Below are 18,858 nucleotides of genomic sequence, written 5' to 3' on the forward strand. Positions count from 1 at the left end.
GATATCATTGCTCTGTTATAGAACATTTTCGCTAATAATAAGACCCCGTAAAAAATATTGGGGTTTTCATAACCGGATCCAATAAACTTACATCAATATGCTTGAAAGAAGGACGTGCTTTAATCCCATTTATAAAGTTGCTCTCACACTTTGCTTTTTTATTATAGCATTGTTTTTAGTACAATATGAATTGAGAGGGTATAAAAAGAATTTTTATTTATCTTAAGCAAGTAGGTACTTAAAAAAACTAATAATTGTGAAAATTCTGTGCCATCAAGCTAAAAAAAATCATTACATCCTACAAAATAAGTAAACATTTGTACAGTCTAATAAATGTTCTATATATGTATATACATATTTAAAAATATAATGCAGGGAAATTGACCATAAAAATACTAGTTACATTCATTAGCCTATTAGTAAGACAACGATGTTTTATTTATTAAATGTACAGATATAGGGAAAATCTCAAAGATGGCGTAGTTTATAATAAGTGTTGCCATGTAAATGTTAATAAACTCCAATAGTATTTAACATATGCGTCAATATCATCTGATGCACGTCCCTGAACACTGTTCTAACATTATCTGTGTCGGTCGCTGTTGTGAAATGAAAGTAACATTCTCTCGGTCGAGAGGTCTCAACTATGACAAATTTCTCAGCTGTTCCCGTTTGCCTACGACGTTCGCGTCTTTTTGTTGTTAATTCCTGTAATGTACACAAATCAGTACGTAAGTGTTGAAATGTTGATAGATGAAGAGAAAAATTGTTGTATTTTTCTTGTTTACATTTTTATCTAGCTTATAGGTTAGACTTAGGCACTAAATGAAAAGCATGATATACACTTTTGTCTAACATCAGCTTTACTATATTAAAAAATGTAGAATGGACTAGAGCAGCTTGCCTTTTTTCGAATATTTTTTTTCATTCATTACTGACTGGATAGTTCCGACTATTATGCGAATAGTGAAATAACCAATCATCCAAAATCAGATAAAAATATGATTCAGGATTCCAAAGGTTTAGCCACAAAATACTAGCTAATAAAACAACTGTTTCACAGTAACATTTCATGATTCATGTCTGATTGAAATATTGTTAAAATACTCACGACAAATAAACTCCTAATGAACATCTTAGTCTTGGTATATTCGTCACCTTGGCTCTCAAACCGACGGTATTCTGGGAAGTACGGGGCAATACTGCGTCCTTGACAGATCTTATTCTCCAAAATATCTTGCTTGTTAAGGAACACTATAAGACCTGCTTCTATTAAAAATCTGAAAAAAACAAATAATATAGATATTTAAACATATTTATTTTGTACAATTCCAACCTCCTGAAATAGAATTTTATTTATATGGCAGTCATTTAAATGTACATAACGCTTCTATAATATATCTGTTCTTTATTTATAAACACAGAAAGGGCTCTTAACTTATCAATATATACCTTTTATAAAACTAAATACCTCGCCGCATCTGTCTGTCTGTCTGTTCGCGATACACGGAAAAACTACTGCACCGATTATCAAACAGTTATCACCGCTCAATAGCGTGACTCTCGAGGAAGGTTTTAGTGTGTAATTTGTTAAGTTTTTGTATTTACTTGTGTGTACATTAACGATATTTGTGGAAGATGTCGGAAAAACATGAGCCGTCTGAGAGCTTTTAACGAAAACGCTGCCTAAAGTCTTTGAGATATAACAAAATAATATATGGTTGAACTGTGTGTCTTATATAGGTCTACAAAAAAGTCCGCGGTGGTAAATGTCTATACCTTGAGGATAACGTACTATATCCAATTTACGACTTTTAAAAATTGGCATTCTTAAAGCGTTTATTGGAAAGCTATTTACATAAATACCGTATTCTTAATTAGTCTTATCAAAATAAATTACTTCGTTTTCAAGCCTACATCAGTATCCGTAAATTACTTTTTAAATCATTTAAATCGGGCGTACCATTTGAAAGTTATCATAATATAAGTTTAATAATTCTCAAAATTAAATAGGCTATTTTATATTTTTTGTAATGAGTCCGTGCCAGGCCGGGATTGCTTCTAGTTAGTTTATTTATTACATAGATAGTTTTTTTTGAAAAATACACGAGATGGCGCTAAAACTATTGCTCTTAAGTATTTAAAGATTACAACAGCGACATCTCTACGCAAACAGTATAAAACAGTGTTAAATATGCTTACGAAATCTGCTTATTATATCTACTATTTGATGTTATACTAATAATTAGAAAACTATCTATTAGTTATAAAAGATTTACCAAAGAAATATGTAATTAAGTACCTTTTTCTCTATGAATCATAGAAAAATATAAGTCGTGTGTGAGGTTTGAGGTATAGAACTACCTACCGACTTTGCCACACATCCTCGAAGAGCACCAGCGCTTCCTTCAACCTGTTTTGAGTGTGGTCCTCCCGAAGAGTTTGGTCGAAGTCACTACACGCCACGACAAACCAAATGGCGTGGATGCCTTCGAACACCTGCATAAAATATCAAATCATTCTTCAAATCTAATACGTTACTCAAACCCAGCTATGTACGATTTCCAAAATGTTTATTGATTGATTCGCAAGTAAAAGGATTCTCGTGAGAGCTTTTAACGCATTGCTATATTAAGTTAAAGAAAATATTAAAGTAATCGTGAATAAATCTAACCAATGAAGTGATATACAAATACCTGTATCCATTTCTTCCTTTCCCCTCTCTGACCTCCCACGTCAAACATCCAAAACTCTTGTACACCACCGTGCATTGATTTCGGTACCTTCAACATCAGTATTTATATGAAAAAAAAAATTCTACAAATATATTTTTTATTTTGTTAACGAATTGGACATACTTTAACTTTAAACTCAATCTTCTGTATTCCAGTTGTTTTTTGTCTACATCGAAGTATGTCAGCATCGGTGGGTAAATAATCGCTCTTCGCTAGTAAATCGATTCTGTCCAGAAAACTGCAAAATTAAGAAAAGCGCCATCTATCGTCAGCACCGTAATTAGTTTGTTCTGTTTCAGCGACATCTAGTGCTATTGATCGTTGCTTTCAAAATAATCTATTTTTTTTCGATAATTAACAATCCTATTATCTAATAACACTATAAAATTATTCTCATGTATATTTCTTATATGTAAATATATTTCAAATGCTCTTTTTTACCACTGAATTAGTCACTTGTAATTACGATACAGGAAATAATCTAAGGGATTAGTTACACAATCTACGAATACATGCGTTTTAGATAAGAATAAATATAAAGATATATAACATAATATATTTTAACACATTATTGTTATATTACATGTTAAGTTATGACTGTTATTTGGTCTGATATAACCATGATGTTTTGTTCAGACTTTAAAGTGTCGGAAATATAGCGTCGGTTTAATGTAAAGAGGCTAGCCATTAATAAAATATAAGAGAAATATGGTTTATGTGGGATTATTCTAATAAAACAGCCGAAAGAATATAATAATGACCAGCCAAAAATAGGTAGTTCTCAATAATTTTATACAACTTATTAATACTGTCAAATAACCATATATATATATATATATGTTGATTGTGTAACTTGTAAAGTTATCTTGTTCGCTTTAATGATAATTTTAATTACAATAATATAAACATAAAGCACTCACTACTCCGCACTGTCCAGGAGTTGGTATTCGTTTGATCTCCTGAAGCATTCTCTCACCCCATTATCCTTCCATAAGTTTCTGACGTGGTCGAAGTAGTCCTGAAGATTTTAAGGGTGTACATGTATCGTTATATCAAGACCGGTGTTAAGATATATCTTCAGGTTAAAAGTACAATACAAAAAAATATGATTACATTTAATATTAACAAGACTATTGGTTCTAAATGTATTTTTCAATGGTTTAAAAAAAACAAACACACTTGTGGTGTGAAAAAGTTATTTACTAGTAATTCAAATAGTTATTGCCTTCAATGGGTCGAAGATTGCATGGACTTTTAAGAAACAATACAGTTATGTTAAAATTTAAGAATAAATAATATAATATCTTTAAAAAATGCTATAATAGTATTCAATTATTCTCTAAAAAAAGGATATGATATATAAGTTTGCTTATTTTACGTACCTCATTATATTCCAAAGGCCCTTCGGGTCCTATTTTAAGTATATATTGCTGAGATTGAACATTTTTCGGATCTTGAAGAGCTATACTCAGTGTCGCCATGTTCCTAACTATATCATAGATCGACTCGTGTGTATTGTGCCTTATGTGTCCAGCTTTCTCTTTACGTTCGCTGAAGAACATTTTAAATGCGTCAATCATTTACTTAAATTAGTTATCCTTAAATGAAACTAGTGTTATTCGGATTTACTACGCGGATTTTATTATTTAAAAAACTACATAATCCCGACGTTTCGGTTACTTTGCAACAACCGTGATCACGGGCAGACGAGGTAGTTTTTAAATAATAAAATCCGCGTAGTAAATCCGAATAATACTAGTTTCATTTTAATGAATACTAGCGAAAATCTTAGATCTCATTAGTTATCCTTAATATTATTTGTATAATATTTTATTTCACATATTATTAGTCGATTAACACGACAGTTAATCCCGGTTACTTCTAAATAAGAATCACTTTACTATTTAGTGAAACCTTCGTTCAAAAACCTTGTTATATAATTATAATATTTGGTACTTTTAAACTTAATATTTGCCTTGTAATATAAGTGTATATATATTAATTCTTTTCTACCTAGCTGTGAAGCCTTGAACGTGCAATATCTTCATTTGTTTGATTATAGTCGTCTTGCCGCTCTCACCGGTCCCCAGGAGTAATAGCTTTATGGCCTGGAAATAAAGCATTTGGTAATGTTATATTATAATACATAATAGTTTAATAATTATAACTTTATTAGAATTATTCTCTAAATTAAACATAAGGTAAGGTTATCGGTTTTTAACAGTAAACGATGTCTGTATTTTTTTAATGTTACGCAAAATTTATTCTGTATGCTAATGTGCTATGAACGTATTTTATATAAAAGCAAATAACATACTTTATACCTTTTTATAAAAAAGAGATGTTTTAAAAGTTATGTAAACATATTTGTAGAGCGAATAAAAAGATTAAAATATATATATATATATATATATATATATATTTGCTCCCACATAATCTAACCCGTGTAGGATAAAAAAATATATAAATAAGCCATGATCGCCAGGTGGTATGTCCATTTGGTTACGAGCTATCGGAGAGTGAGCATCAAACGGAGGAAAAATAAATTACAGCCGACCAACAAATGGAAAACAGACATTTACGAGACATTTCAAAAGAGAATCTTGTATGTCTACAAAGATCATTCATGTGGTTTCGTGTTGTTAGACGAGACCTGAATTCACCACCAGCCTTTCTGATCGAGAAAACAAACAACAATGGATAATATGGAAACGAGTCTTTTACCCGAACAGAAAAATTCAAGATGTCGAGTTCAGTAGGAAAGATTATGACATCCGTTTCTTGGAAAGATGAAGGAATGATAATGGAATATTTAGAATTTTTTACGGAAATAACAGAATTACTAACACGCGGGATACGTTAGAAAATTAATAAATGTTTGGCGGTAAGATGACAAATAACAAGACTAACTGACAGACACTTGCATCTCGTCCGCCCGTGATCACGGTTGCTGCAAAGTAAACGAAACGTCGAGAGTATGTAGTCACAATAATAAAAAACGCTTAGTAATCTGAATCTGAAAACCATAGTTTTATTAAAATTACGACTTAGCAAATAAGTTTTGCGAGAGGCCATAGAAGGAAAGATCGTTGATACACCATGACAGCGCACCGGTTCATAAAGCCTTCGCGATTATTACTATTCAAAAAAGGGATTTCAAATTTCTTGAACCTCTTCTAAACGCTAGACCTGGCTACTACTGGCTTTTCCCTCCTTCCTCAGCTCAAAGACGTCCGAGTCCCGAAATGTGAAGAAATCGGGATAAACCTAATATTTTTGAAAAAGAAGAGATGGACAAAATATTGACTTACCAGGAGACAAGCAGAACTAAGGAAATCATGCTTTTAAGTTAATCATCAAGACTTTATGACCACCTTATATAACCTAGTACCTTCAAAGCGTTTTAACAAACATTATTTTTTGAACTCACGTCGTTATAAGATTTGATCCAATGTTTGATTTCTCTGTCGATTTGTCTTGAATTATATTCTTCTTCATTGTAAGTCTTCACGCACGGCAGTATACCCATTTTGGAATCTGAAAACCTGGCGATAAATTAAATAAAAGATTTAATGAGATCAGAGACTTTCGCGAGTTTTATTCATTTAAATGAAACTAATATATTTTCGGATATACTACGCGGATTTTATTATTTTAAAACTACATAATCCCGACGTTTCGGTTACTTTTCAGCGACCGTGTATACGGCCAGACGAGATGTGAATGATAACCGAAACGTCGGGATTATGTAGTTTTAAAATAACAAAATCTTCGTAGTATAACCGAAAATATATTAGTTTCATTTAAATGAATAAAAAAAATAATTAATATTGTAATAAAAAATGTGAATTAAAATCGACCCATTTTTAATTTTATTTTAGTATGTTAGTAATGGTAATTTTCCATCGTCACACTACCTACATACTAAGCGGTTCCTGTTTTTCATTAAATAACCTACGTTAATACTGTAAATTATACGAAGATTTATGAATGAAAATATATTAAGTTAGAACATTCAGTTTGTAGTTAGGGCACTGATTATTTTGAGATTATATTATAGAGATATATGTATATTTTGTTGAAATTATACAGGACTAATATATATGTAAGGCATTTCCTATGACGTTCTCAAGTAGACGTCTAGACGCGATTAAAAATTATTTTTATTGTAAAGAAATCATTTAATTCTCATGATATTTTTTTGGACATATCATACATTTTTACAACATACAACTGTTATTTTTTGAAGCCGAATCTTTGAGAAGCCACAAAACGCGATACGGAACATTGACAGACATGATTATTTAACAGCGGGAACAGTTACAAAAATAAGAACCAAGTCTATGATAGCAGTGTAATGGTTATAGTTTTAATAAATCCATTATTATAACCAGTTTCATGTCAATAAGATTTTGTGACTACCGTCAAATAAATATTTTTTTATCAAACAAAACCTACACTTCAAAATTTTTCCAAAAAAATTAACACATTTATACATACATAATAATAATGAATAAAGTGGTCAGATTCTAAGTAAAAAATGTTCTGTTGTAGAAACGTAACGAAGTAATTTAATTATATTTTAAAACACCTCATATGTAGATATGACTTGAAAATGTAACGAAAATAAAAAATGTCTAATCTATTAAATGAGAAGAAATTAAATAAAGATATGTTAAATTTATAATGTTTAAACTTAATTGTGTGGTTTTTTTGTTAATGAGTAACGAAAACATCATTTGGTTGACATTTCAATATTAAAAATGTGTAAACCACAGACAACACAGACAAGACATACATTTATCACTATTATACTATTTATTTATCATAAAGTATAAGAAACGTCACTAAAAAAATATTATCATTACGTTTTTTATTTATTTTATATAATTAAATCAATAAGAATAATATTAGGGAATAGTTATAGTAGAATTTTGGTTTTAAATTTAAATGTAAACAGTTTGTGACATAATTGATTATCATACCTCTTTGATATTTTTTAAAGCACACAGATTATATTATGTCATATCTTATTAGTCTCTTGAGTTTGCCAACATTAAAAACTAATTTCAAATTACCCACATTTATTTAATGTAAGTATTTTAATCGTATTTAAGTTATTAGATAAATATTTAAAAATATATATTATAACATAAGATTGATTTACAAAATATATAAAGGGTCAATATATTTTTAACGGGACAAAAAAAAATATTAATTGATAGTAAAGCTTCCCAACACGTTTTTCTTCGAAACACGAAACACTAAAGAGAATATTTCAGCAACATACTAACACACGAATGAAAATATTTTTTACACATTGTTACACATAACACACCCATTTGTGAATTTGTCAGACATTAGACAATTATCAACAGACCTAAAGATATGTCAAGCAAAAAGATAACATATTTTCACACAATAACTCGCACAAATCAACTAGCCATAACATTTCTTTAAATAAATTCAATATTTTTATATGAATTAACATAAAATATGTTACCGTATCCGGTCAGGATGGACAAATCTCGGCGACTGACTGTTTCTTATAGTAATCTACGATACCTTATCAAAACCGATTACGAATTTCAACTGTACATTAAATTATTGCAATTCACTGATAAGGAGACCGAAATAATTTTACGTTGATTACTAGTGTAGACCCGCCCTTATTATCAATTTAATTGACTATATTTTATTTTGATTATTATGTCTTTATACCGTTAGATTCGAAGACTTTGTAATTACTAAATTCAAATTCCAAACTCATAGCATGTTTTTTACATATATATTTATTTGCCGCTAATTTCAAAAAATAGATACATTAATATTGAATCATTCTTTAAGTAACAGATTAAATCTTAACGACTTTATTTGGAAATCATGTAAAATATTTAAGAAATTCTATAGACGCAATAGTTAATATTAATCCCAATTAAGTCGCACACAACTAATGTCGAACTACCCTCTAAACTTGTTATAATTATAAATCAATATAAGTTGCTGAATGATTGTGATAACCTCAGTTTACGAGCGAATTTCAAGATGACAGGACGAGGAAAAGGTGGCAAAGGACTCGGTAAAGGAGGAGCGAAGAGACACAGGAAAGTGTTGAGAGATAACATCCAGGGAATAACGAAGCCGGCGATCAGGAGACTGGCTCGGAGAGGAGGAGTCAAGAGAATATCGGGTCTGATCTACGAGGAGACCAGGGGAGTGCTGAAGATATTCCTGGAGAACGTGATCAGAGACGCCGTCACCTACACGGAACACGCCAAGAGGAAGACGGTCACCGCCATGGACGTGGTGTACGCCCTCAAGAGACAGGGTCGGACGCTCTACGGCTTCGGAGGATGAAGGGAAGGAGGCTGGTAGTTATAATAAAGATTGTAATATATTGAACTTGGTTTGATTCAGCTGACGCGGACAAGGTCCTTTTGAGGACCGCTAAAATATTGTTTGAACGAGACGTCATCAGGCGTGTAAATAAATTAGGCCTAAAATATTCTTACCGAACCTCTGATTACGTAACAGGGTAAGAGAGATTTTATTCATTCTCGTCTAATATAGATTTTTAAGATTAACTTATTACGTGTGCTAAGGATGTGAGAATTAGTGAATGCAAAATGAAATTAAATATCGATTGATTATTAAAGTTGAACCGTAAATTCAGATTTGGAATACCATGTAGCATGTAGCTTGATCTGAAGGGACTCTTTGTATATCAATAAAAAATTGCTGTCGAACAACACAGATGTTGATTAATTGGAAAAATCATTTTAAATATTATTTCACTCATATCGATATTAAAATCGGAATAGGAAATTTGTGATATCGAAAATTCATTATAATAATCGAGCTTCAAATAACAAACGATTTAAAATGTTGTCAGTTTGTCTATGCTAGTCTAGATATAACGTATTTTAATAGAACTTTAATTAAAATAAGTTAGTTTGATTAAAAAATTACATCGGTCTAAGAAATGTTGGTGGGGTTAGGGCCTGTGTTTAGATTTTAGTTTATTAGTTTTGAGTAACAATGAATGTATTTGGTCCTAAAATGCATTTTTTGGTACACGTTTGTATAAAGCATTCCTATTGGTTAGCTGAATATGCCTCTCGTTCAACAATGTTTAGTTGCAAGGCTTAAATTAATATATATTGTCTATCGTTATTGCCAAACTTCATACTTTATTATATTTTTCTCAAAATGTCTTCCAAAAGGAAGAGCAAGTCGCGTTCATCCCGCGCCGGTCTCCACTTCCCCGTCGGAAGAATCCACAAGATCCTAAGGAAAGGGAACTACGCGCCCAGGATCGGGGCTGGAGCGCCTGTTTACTTGGCAGCAGCGCTGGAATACTTATCAGCTGAAATACTGGAGCTGGCGACGGAAGTGGCTAAGGAGAACAACAAGACGAGAGTCATCCCCCGACACATACTGTTCGCCATCAAGAACGACGAGGAGCTCAACAGAATGCTGTCCGGAGTGACCATCTCTCAGGGCGGCGTGCTGCCCGCTATACACGCGCAGCTGCTGCCCAAGAAGACGGTCAAGAACACGCAGCCGTCACAGTCACAATCATCACAGTCATATTAATGTGTATTTTTTATTATATCAAAACTAAAAGACAAAGTCCTTTTAGGGCTGCACCTAGTTTCAGTACTCCAGCTACAAAACTCGTTACTATACACTGTCCTCTATTTAATTGTTCACTTTCTGCTATCTATCATTTAATATATGAGAATTTAAATAAATGTTATGTTGTAATACAAAATACATTTTATTTCACAATAAAATTATATGAACAAAATGTATCTGAAGTAAAATATGATTTTAAAATTATATGTATTTAGTATCTCTATTCAATAATCCTATCCTGGCAACACTCACAGTTGCAGACTTATTGTTATGAATATTTAGCTATAAAGGGAACTATGTATTGTCATGTACAGAATCTTGTAAAAAAATATTATATTTAACTTCCTTTTAACGAGATAACACTGCTGTTGTAATATATTGTAACAAAAAAATAAGAGGAGCTGTATTGACTAAGGGGTGAGTTGGCGGCGGGGGAGGTGTGGAGTGGTGTGATGTATCGAGGAGGGGAGAGGTGAGGAGAGGAAAGGAGAGGAGAGGGGAGGAGAGATTATTTAAAGAGCCTGTTTGGATGTAATTGTTCATTATTTTGTGAAATTGGATATAAACAAGTGATTTACCAAGAAGTCGTACTGTTTTAATTATTTTCTTTGGAATGTCAGTTGTGTTTTGTAATTAAAGTAATAATATTTAAAATCTATATTAGTCCTGGGATATTTTCGGGATGCTTTTAGGTGTTTTCATAGAAACTAAAACCTTATTTTGGTGAAGAACAAGTTATAAGGGACATTTAATAACAATAACGAAAATCCAAAAGGTTTGTTTTAGCAAAGATTCTTTCATGAAAATAAATGGTTTTTGCATTTAAAACAGCTAATATTTTTTTTATTGAAATACAGATTTTAACTCCTTTGAAGTTATTTGAAAAATAACAAAAAAACTGAATATTTAATACAGGTATTTAAAACGAACAAAAAAGGCTTGGAAACGTAGTTTTGAGACGCGATTGTAAGAATATATTTCAGACGACTAAATTATAAAATATAAATAATTTTGATTTTTTAAATCCTAAAAAATCCCGTCAAAAAATACTTTTATTTTTGCTGCTCCCCATCATATAATTAACCCATTTATTTGTTAGTTTCGTAGTATCGGTTTATTTGATATGTTCTGTCATTTTTATAACAGAAAATCCTCTTTTCAGAAACTAAATCAATGAAACGAACTATATACACGATTCATATTTTTTAAGAATTTTAAAACAACAAAATGTCATTTCAAATCGAACACGCCATTTTTAACAGTTTTTTTGGTCAGAAAAAGATTTTTTTTTTATAATAGCTTTAAATTAAACAAAGTCAAATTTAATTTTTTATAAATGTATACTGACGTCTTGTTCAAACAATATTTTAGCGGTCCTCAAAAGGACCTTGTCCGCGTCAGCTGAATCAAACCAAGTTCAATATATTACAATCTTTTTTATAACTACCAGCCTCCTTCCCTTCATCCTCCGAAGCCGTATAGCGTCCGACCCTGTCTCTTGAGGGCGTACACCACGTCCATGGCGGTGACCGTCTTCCTCTTGGCGTGTTCCGTGTAGGTGACGGCGTCTCTGATCACGTTCTCCAGGAATATCTTCAGCACTCCCCTGGTCTCCTCGTAGATCAGACCTGATATTCTCTTGACTCCTCCTCTCCGCGCCAGTCTCCTGATCGCCGGCTTCGTTATCCCCTGGATGTTATCTCTCAATACTTTCCTGTGTCTCTTAGCGCCTCCTTTACCGAGTCCTTTCCCTCCTTTTCCTCGTCCCGTCATCTTCAAACTCGCTGGTAATCCAACACTAACAGAATACTACGGGTTGCACAATGTTTTATACATTTCTGGCGCATAAAAGTAACAAAATAGACGGTATATTACATTTTCTTTAAGTAAAATGTTTTTGTGTCTGCCCAACATTTCATTATTTTTATTTGGTGAAGATTTTAGAAAACTTCTTTGAGGTTTTAAAGAATATTTAAATGGTATTTGTGATATTAGTGAATTTTACGTATTGTTTACGATTATGTGATATTATTTTTTATTATAAATTCAAATGCTCATTTATTTTTGAATACTTATATCATATTATAGCTTGTCCATTTAGTTTACATGACCCAGAGTATTTGATCAATACAAAAATAGGATGTCTATATGTTTCCTCTGTCTGTCTGTGTATTTATATTCTAAACTATTTTAAAATAATAGTCTGAGAAAGGGTTTTGTACCAAAAAAAATGTTTTTCCGTGATCTATTATAATTGTAACTCGTATAAGAGGCAACCCTACCTGTCCTTTTTAAATGATCTAAAGAAATATGTGAATTTTGACAAGTTAATAGTAAATAAACTAAACTAGAGTTATCTTAAGATAGATTTGTATATTTTTTATTACCACGGAGCAATTTTCGTCTACTAAAAGGCATTGTAATTATAACATTTCGATACCAACCTCAACAAAACTATATTTAAACTTATGTCGATGTAAAAAGATGTCTTCACACACTTCAAATTATTAGATTATTGAGTAAGTGGACTTTCGTTTCTTAAAAAAAGTCCTATAATTGAGTACTGTCCTTATCTCTTTGATTTACAAATGATTTCAGCGGTTTTTTTATTTGCGAGCATTTATATACTAAAGGGTTTTCCATTAAGGGCGCTTGATCTTTGGAATGCAAAAAAAAATACATGTAGGAAAGATATTTGCGAAATTTTTTTTTTATTTGGAAGGTCTATTGACCCCATTATGTATGGAATATGACATCATGCAAATGACCGCCACGGCTTCGGTTGGTGGCGCGCACACGAAAGGTCCAATTTTCGATGACTCTGGCGCACAAATCGGGCTGTATTTGATCGACGGCGTGGCGTATGTTGACTTTGAGGGCATCGGTGGTTTGCGGCTTGTTGGCATAGACCTGCGACTTAAGAAAACCCCACAAGAAAAAGTCCAGCGGGGTCAAATCGCACGATCTCGGTGGCCAGTTCACGTCGCCTCCGCGCGAGATGACCATGTCCAGAAATTGCTCGTGCAGAACTTCCATCGTAGCGTGTGCTGTGTGGCACGTAGCGCCGTCCTGTTGAAACCACATGTTGTCCAGATCCATATTCTCGATTTCAGGCCAAAAGAAGTTGGTTATCATCGACCGGTATCGCTCACCATTGACGGTGACGGCCACACCATTATCGTTTTCGAAAAAATACGGACCAATCACGCCTCCGGCCCAAAATCCGCACCAAACAGTCACTTTCTGCGGGTGCATTGCCACTTGGTGAACCTCGTGTGGATTGGTCTCGTCCCAAATACGGCAATTTTGCTTGTTGACATAGCCATTCATCCAAAAATGCGCCTCGTCGCTGAAGATGATTTTTTTGCCAAAATCGGCGTCAACTTCCAACTGCTCTAATGCCCAGTCAGCGAACACACGGCGCTGTCTATGGTCATTAACCTTGAGCTCTTGGGTCAGCTGGATCTTGTACGGGTGCAGGCTCAAGTCACAATGCAAAATTCGCCAAGTTGTCGTCTGCGAAAGGCCGAGTTCCTGTGCGCGACGCGGAATTGACTGCCGCGGGTTTTCGAGGACACTGTCGCGCACAGCGGCGATATTCTCGGCAGATCTCGCGTTACGTTGACGCACGGGAACCGGCTGATTGTTAACTGACCCGGTTGACTCGAATTTGTCCACCAATCGACGGATAGTCGACTCGGCAGGACGATCATCGCGACCGTAAAACGGGCGAAGTGCGCGGAACGTTGCTCGAACTGAAGACCCATTTTCATAAAACAATTTTATGATTTGCACGTGCTGCTCGACACTGTAACCTGCCATGGTGGTTTGGGAGGACGGAATGAATATAACACACTGCATTTGACAGCTGTCACTCAAACAACATGGCCGCAATCAGCTGTCAAAGTTCAAGCGTCCCTATTGGAAAACCCCATATTTAACTTGCATATTTTTGTAAGTTTACGATTAATGTTTACCAAATAAGACGAGTGACGTCTGTCTATTTCCTTTGCACTACGACAGAAATTTTTCTGAAACATAATAATATTCAAGATTTTCTCATGTAACCATTTAAATTAAATAAAACTAGTTTTTTGTGACTTCGCGTTTTTTCTTATGTTTTCACTAAGTAATCCCGGCGTTTCGGTTCCTTTACCTCACCTTCTGCACTTTTATGCCGATTGTTGCTCAAAAGTGCAAAGGAACCAAAATGATGGGACTATGTTGTTATGAAACAAGCAATGAAACGTATCCTCAGAAATAAAATGAATGCTGTAATTAATAACAATGATGTTCTTATGAGTTATGACATTACAAGGGAGGGGATACGTGGTATGAATGGACGGTTTTAGTATAAATATGACAAGTATGCAGTGGCTACAACACAACATCGAGATGGCTCGCACCAAGCAAACCGCTAGGAAGTCTACTGGGGGCAAAGCACCACGAAAACAACTGGCGACCAAAGCTGCCAGGAAGAGCGCTCCCGCCACCGGCGGAGTGAAGAAGCCACACAGATACAGGCCGGGGACCGTAGCCCTGAGAGAGATAAGGAGATACCAGAAGAGCACCGAGCTGCTCATCAGGAAGCTGCCCTTCCAGCGACTGGTGCGAGAGATAGCACAGGACTTCAAGACGGACCTAAGGTTCCAGAGCTCAGCTGTGATGGCGCTGCAGGAGGCCAGCGAGGCGTACCTCGTGGGACTATTCGAGGACACCAACCTGTGTGCCATCCACGCCAAGAGAGTCACCATCATGCCCAAGGACATCCAGCTAGCCAGGAGAGTGCGCGGAGAGAGAGCTTGACGAGGAAGTAGTCGCTCGTAGCGATATTGACAAAGCCCTTTTCAGGGCTGCATCTGACTGTTTCTTCACTAGAACCGGCGCTCGAACAGAACGTGTGTCGTGAGATCAGGTGACACAATGATCATCGTGTTTTTTATTTTTAATGTTAAAGACAAATTTCTGACGTTTCAGATGAAACAACAACGTGCAGTCCTGATAAGGACTTTGTCGTTCAGGTCATTTGTGCGACCTACATCAACGAATATTAAATAAATAAATAAATAATAAATTTAAGTTACTGTGACTGTGATGATTGTGACTGTGACGGCTGCGTGTTCTTGACCGTCTTCTTGGGCAGCAGCTGCGCGTGTATAGCCGGCAGCACGCCGCCCTGAGAGATGGTCACTCCGGACAGCATTCTGTTGAGCTCCTCATCGTTCTTGATGGCGAACAGTATGTGTCGGGGGATGACTCTAGTCTTGTTGTTCTCCTTAGCCACTTCCGTCGCCAGCTCCAGTATTTCAGCTGATAAGTATTCCAGCGCTGCTGCCAAGTAGACAGGCGCTCCAGCCCCGATCCTGGGCGCGTAGTTTCCTTTCCTTAGGATCTTGTGGATTCTTCCGACGGGGAAGTGGAGACCGGCTCGAGATGACCGCGACTTGCTCTTCTTTTTGGTAGACATCTCGGTTTGATTATTGGTAAGACACACAAGCAGTTATACTTTACATTGTTTTTATATACACGCAATATTGTTATTTTGAACGAGCAAAAGTAGGCCTTGAAGACCAATGGGAAAGCCGTACGATGGTATTTCTTTGTGTCGTCAAAAACACTCTTCTTGTCCACGATTTAATTCATTTATCAGTAAAACTTAAATAAACTCTATATAAATAGTAAAATATGTAAAAATAATAGCATTTATAAAGTTATGAACATAACTAATCCATATAATATCTACCTATCTAGTGAAAGTGCTCATTAAATATAATTTTTTCTATTAAATTTCATCAAATTACTTGGACTTTAGTAATGCTTAAATCACTTATTTCGCCGGTAAAACAATATAGAAATAGTCTAGTAACCAAGGCGCAAGAAATAGTAACAGAACGTGAACATTATTAAAAATATTCAATAACAAAATTACCAGTTAAAAAAAATATTCCATAGATATTTTTATTATTTAAACTCGCCCATTCAGGTTGTACAAACCAATGAAACCTTCTTTTGAAACCAACGAAGGATAAATTGGATATTACGGGTATTTTAAAGTAATTCATATAAAAAAAATGAGTCAATACAATGCTTGATATCTATGCGAGTATCAAGTATGTACGTACATTTAAATAACTTAGAAAATATATACTTATATATATATGTAAATAATGTTGTTTCATAAGAATAAAAGCTAACACATTACCGTAACTTACCGTAACGTACCGTAACGTAACTTACCGTAACATTACCGTAACAATTGTAATTTTACACAAGTATAATATAGATATACAACGGTAAGATTACTATTAAGTCTATTCTTCTTCCTGGCAATTTATCCCAGCACTAGCCAGGGTCCGCATTCCTGCTCAAACTCCTCCACTTTGCACGGTCTTTAGCAAATTACTATTAAGTCTATATCACACACAAATGCAGTACAGTCATACGAATAAATATGGCTATAGCATTAACAAAATAGATTATTTTTTTTAAGTTATTGTTGTTGAGGGTAGAAGTAAATTATATGGTTACCCAACCGACTTTGCATCGTTACACTACTACTTACACATTTCATAATTATCATATCTCGCATCATAGTATGGACAAAGGTTTTGAATGAGAGACGTGAAACGCTTCGTATGTAGTGTCACGCAAACTTGTGCTAAGCGTATACTTTATATTGAATAATGCATTATCGCTACATATATCGTGGCTCATAAGTTTATAAAAACAGTTTGACAACTGTCGATTGAGAAACATCAGAGTTAAGCCCTTAAAAGGGCCGTGGTCATAAATAAATAATAAAAATATGTTATCAATGCTATTATATTAAAGATTTCCCTTGCTATGACTTCTCATCCCTCTGTGTGCTGTTGTGATACATTGTGATAGCTTTCATGCCTTCGATGTTGGCATGCTTAGCGAGTTCCCCCGGGATTAGGAGGCGGATAGCGCTCTGGATCTCACGACTGCCAAGGGTCGTCTTCTTCCCATGGGAGACCAGCTTACCGGCTTCCGAAGCGATCTTCTCCAGCATGTCGTTCACGAAGTTATTCATTATCAACATTGAATGTCTGGATATTCCGAAGTTATCTTTCGTGACGCTTCGCAACAGTTTGAATAGATATATTGAAAAGCTCTGATAATTCTTCTTCTTCATTTTCTTGCTTTTTGATATGGGCTTGTCTATGGGCTTCTCCATAGATTTAAGAGGTTTCTTCGGTACTTTTGTCGGCGCCATTACGATTTTCAATGTCCTCAATTTAACGTTTTGAACTATACGTCAGTTCAAGTACAATTTTGTGACGGACAATAGGAAAGTTTTGAACGAGTTTACGTTCCTAAGCCAATCAAATGACTTTTTTGTAAAGTATTAAATCTCTATGAACAAATGTGCACTAATTTTATATGTGAGTATATTTAACCCACTTATAATATGATTTATGTTATATTTTAGTTTTGTAGTACCTACATAGATTTATTCAGTTAATATCGGCAGCCTCACTCATATATATATAAAAAATATTATAATTTAAATATGAAAAATAATATATCAAGTGTGTTTTTTATTTAGCTTGTAATTAAATTTCCTATGCATGTGCATGGTGTAGAAAAGACAAATTAATAAAAAGTTTGACAAATATTTTTAACATATTTTTTTCATTTCATTTATATTTTTTTTCTGAATATAAAAGACGATGTAGACTAATCAATACGCAAGTGCGACTTAGTTATCATGATTTGAGCAATTAAAATCCCAGTTAAATGGAATTTTCAGTTGAAACTAAATAGAAATTTAAATCAAAAGACTAAGTCTTTTAAAAAGCTCTCCTATTGGTTACTCTCAACACCTTTGCTCGTCAAGTGACATACTTGTTCGTTTCTTGAGACGACTATATATAACACGACAAGAGCACAATCGGTAACATAAAATAATGAAATGAAGATGTCTTCCAAAAAGAAGAGCAAGTCGCGTTCATCCCGCGCCGGTCTCCACTTCCCCGTCGGAAGAATCCACAAGATCCTAAGGAAAGGGAACTACGCGCCCAGGATCGGGGCTGGAGCGCCTGTTTACCTGGCAGCAGCCCTGGAATACTTATCAGCTGAAATACTGGAGCTGGCGACGGAAGTGGCTAAGGAGAACAACAAGACGAGAGTCATCCCCCGACACATACTGTTCGCCATCAAGAACGACGAGGAGCTCAACAGAATGCTGTCCGGAGTGACCATCTCTCAGGGCGGCGTGCTGCCCGCTATACACGCGCAGCTGCTGCCCAAGAAGACGGTCAAGAACACGCAGCCGTCACAGTCACAATCATCACAGTCACAGTAACTTAAATATATTATTTATTTATTTATTTAATATTCGTTGATGTAGGTCGCACAAATGACCTGAACGACAAAGTCCTTATCAGGACTGCACGTTGTTGTTTCATCTGAAACGTCAGAAATTTGTCTTTAACATTAAAAATAAAAAACACAGTGATCA

The 18,858-nt window shown here is 34.5% G+C and overlaps 8 protein-coding genes across 9 annotated transcripts; 4 read left to right on the plus strand and 4 right to left on the minus strand.

Annotated features, from left to right (window-relative positions):
* Positions 1-361: 361 nt before the first annotated feature.
* On the minus strand, positions 362-8,311 carry LOC116776233 (guanine nucleotide-binding protein G(f) subunit alpha). Of its 2 annotated transcripts, none has more exons than XM_061525230.1 (10): positions 8,239-8,311; positions 6,166-6,280; positions 4,749-4,843; positions 4,118-4,286; positions 3,656-3,753; positions 2,859-2,973; positions 2,697-2,783; positions 2,369-2,499; positions 1,112-1,280; positions 362-708 (listed from the first exon to the last, which is right to left on the minus strand). In XM_061525230.1, exons 2-10 carry the CDS (start codon positions 6,262-6,264, stop codon positions 511-513), a joined length of 1,161 nt encoding a protein of 386 aa, XP_061381214.1. In that variant the 5' UTR covers positions 6,265-6,280; positions 8,239-8,311; the 3' UTR covers positions 362-510. The 2 variants fall into 2 exon arrangements, with proteins under 2 accessions (XP_061381214.1, XP_061381215.1); XM_061525231.1 differs by having other exon boundaries at positions 6,166-6,272; positions 8,239-8,257.
* A 437-nt stretch (positions 8,312-8,748) lies between these two features.
* Positions 8,749-9,190, plus strand: LOC116776231 (histone H4-like). Its single transcript, XM_032669370.2, has one exon. The coding sequence runs from the start codon at positions 8,781-8,783 to the stop codon at positions 9,090-9,092; it is 312 nt and encodes a 103-aa protein (XP_032525261.1). The 5' UTR covers positions 8,749-8,780; the 3' UTR covers positions 9,093-9,190.
* A 735-nt stretch (positions 9,191-9,925) lies between these two features.
* Positions 9,926-10,531, plus strand: LOC133319757 (histone H2A, sperm-like). Its single transcript, XM_061525232.1, has one exon. It carries the CDS (start codon positions 9,945-9,947, stop codon positions 10,329-10,331), a length of 387 nt encoding a protein of 128 aa, XP_061381216.1. The 5' UTR covers positions 9,926-9,944; the 3' UTR covers positions 10,332-10,531.
* Positions 10,532-11,737: 1,206 nt separating this feature from the next.
* On the minus strand, positions 11,738-12,187 carry LOC133319758 (histone H4-like). The gene has a single exon (XM_061525233.1). It carries the CDS (start codon positions 12,144-12,146, stop codon positions 11,835-11,837), a length of 312 nt encoding a protein of 103 aa, XP_061381217.1. The 5' UTR covers positions 12,147-12,187; the 3' UTR covers positions 11,738-11,834.
* A 2,537-nt stretch (positions 12,188-14,724) lies between these two features.
* LOC116776226 (histone H3) lies at positions 14,725-15,231 on the plus strand. Its single transcript, XM_032669366.2, has one exon. The coding sequence runs from the start codon at positions 14,733-14,735 to the stop codon at positions 15,177-15,179; it is 447 nt and encodes a 148-aa protein (XP_032525257.2). The 5' UTR covers positions 14,725-14,732; the 3' UTR covers positions 15,180-15,231.
* A 133-nt stretch (positions 15,232-15,364) lies between these two features.
* LOC116776225 (histone H2A, sperm-like) lies at positions 15,365-15,855 on the minus strand. The gene has a single exon (XM_032669364.2). It carries the CDS (start codon positions 15,838-15,840, stop codon positions 15,454-15,456), a length of 387 nt encoding a protein of 128 aa, XP_032525255.2. The 5' UTR covers positions 15,841-15,855; the 3' UTR covers positions 15,365-15,453.
* Positions 15,856-17,134: 1,279 nt separating this feature from the next.
* Positions 17,135-17,647, minus strand: LOC116776229 (late histone H2B.L4-like). The gene has a single exon (XM_032669368.2). It carries the CDS (start codon positions 17,608-17,610, stop codon positions 17,215-17,217), a length of 396 nt encoding a protein of 131 aa, XP_032525259.1. The 5' UTR covers positions 17,611-17,647; the 3' UTR covers positions 17,135-17,214.
* A 641-nt stretch (positions 17,648-18,288) lies between these two features.
* LOC116776230 (histone H2A, sperm-like) lies at positions 18,289-18,791 on the plus strand. The gene has a single exon (XM_032669369.2). It carries the CDS (start codon positions 18,310-18,312, stop codon positions 18,700-18,702), a length of 393 nt encoding a protein of 130 aa, XP_032525260.2. The 5' UTR covers positions 18,289-18,309; the 3' UTR covers positions 18,703-18,791.
* Positions 18,792-18,858: the final 67 nt, after the last annotated feature.

This window comes from Danaus plexippus, chromosome 28 (assembly GCF_018135715.1).
Source record: "Danaus plexippus chromosome 28, MEX_DaPlex, whole genome shotgun sequence".
NCBI lineage: Eukaryota > Metazoa > Arthropoda > Insecta > Lepidoptera > Nymphalidae > Danaus > Danaus plexippus.

Coding starts and splice junctions, on each gene's coding strand:
- LOC116776226 (XM_032669366.2), top strand. CDS start 14,733: ATGACAAGTATGCAGTGGCTACAACACAACATCGAGATGGCTCGCACC.
- LOC133319758 (XM_061525233.1), bottom strand. CDS start 12,146: ATGACGGGACGAGGAAAAGGAGGGAAAGGACTCGGTAAAGGAGGCGCT.
- LOC116776225 (XM_032669364.2), bottom strand. CDS start 15,840: ATGTCTACCAAAAAGAAGAGCAAGTCGCGGTCATCTCGAGCCGGTCTC.
- LOC116776233 (XM_061525230.1), bottom strand. CDS start 6,264: ATGGGTATACTGCCGTGCGTGAAGACTTACAATGAAGAAGAATATAAT. Junction 4,287..4,748: donor GTTCAAGGCTTCACAGCTAG/GTAGAAAAGAAT, acceptor AATGTTCTTCAG/CGAACGTAAAGAGAAAGCTG. Junction 709..1,111: donor TCATTAGGAGTTTATTTGTC/GTGAGTATTTTA, acceptor TGTACATTACAG/GAATTAACAACAAAAAGACG.
- LOC116776231 (XM_032669370.2), top strand. CDS start 8,781: ATGACAGGACGAGGAAAAGGTGGCAAAGGACTCGGTAAAGGAGGAGCG.
- LOC116776229 (XM_032669368.2), bottom strand. CDS start 17,610: ATGGCGCCGACAAAAGTACCGAAGAAACCTCTTAAATCTATGGAGAAG.
- LOC116776230 (XM_032669369.2), top strand. CDS start 18,310: ATGAAGATGTCTTCCAAAAAGAAGAGCAAGTCGCGTTCATCCCGCGCC.
- LOC133319757 (XM_061525232.1), top strand. CDS start 9,945: ATGTCTTCCAAAAGGAAGAGCAAGTCGCGTTCATCCCGCGCCGGTCTC.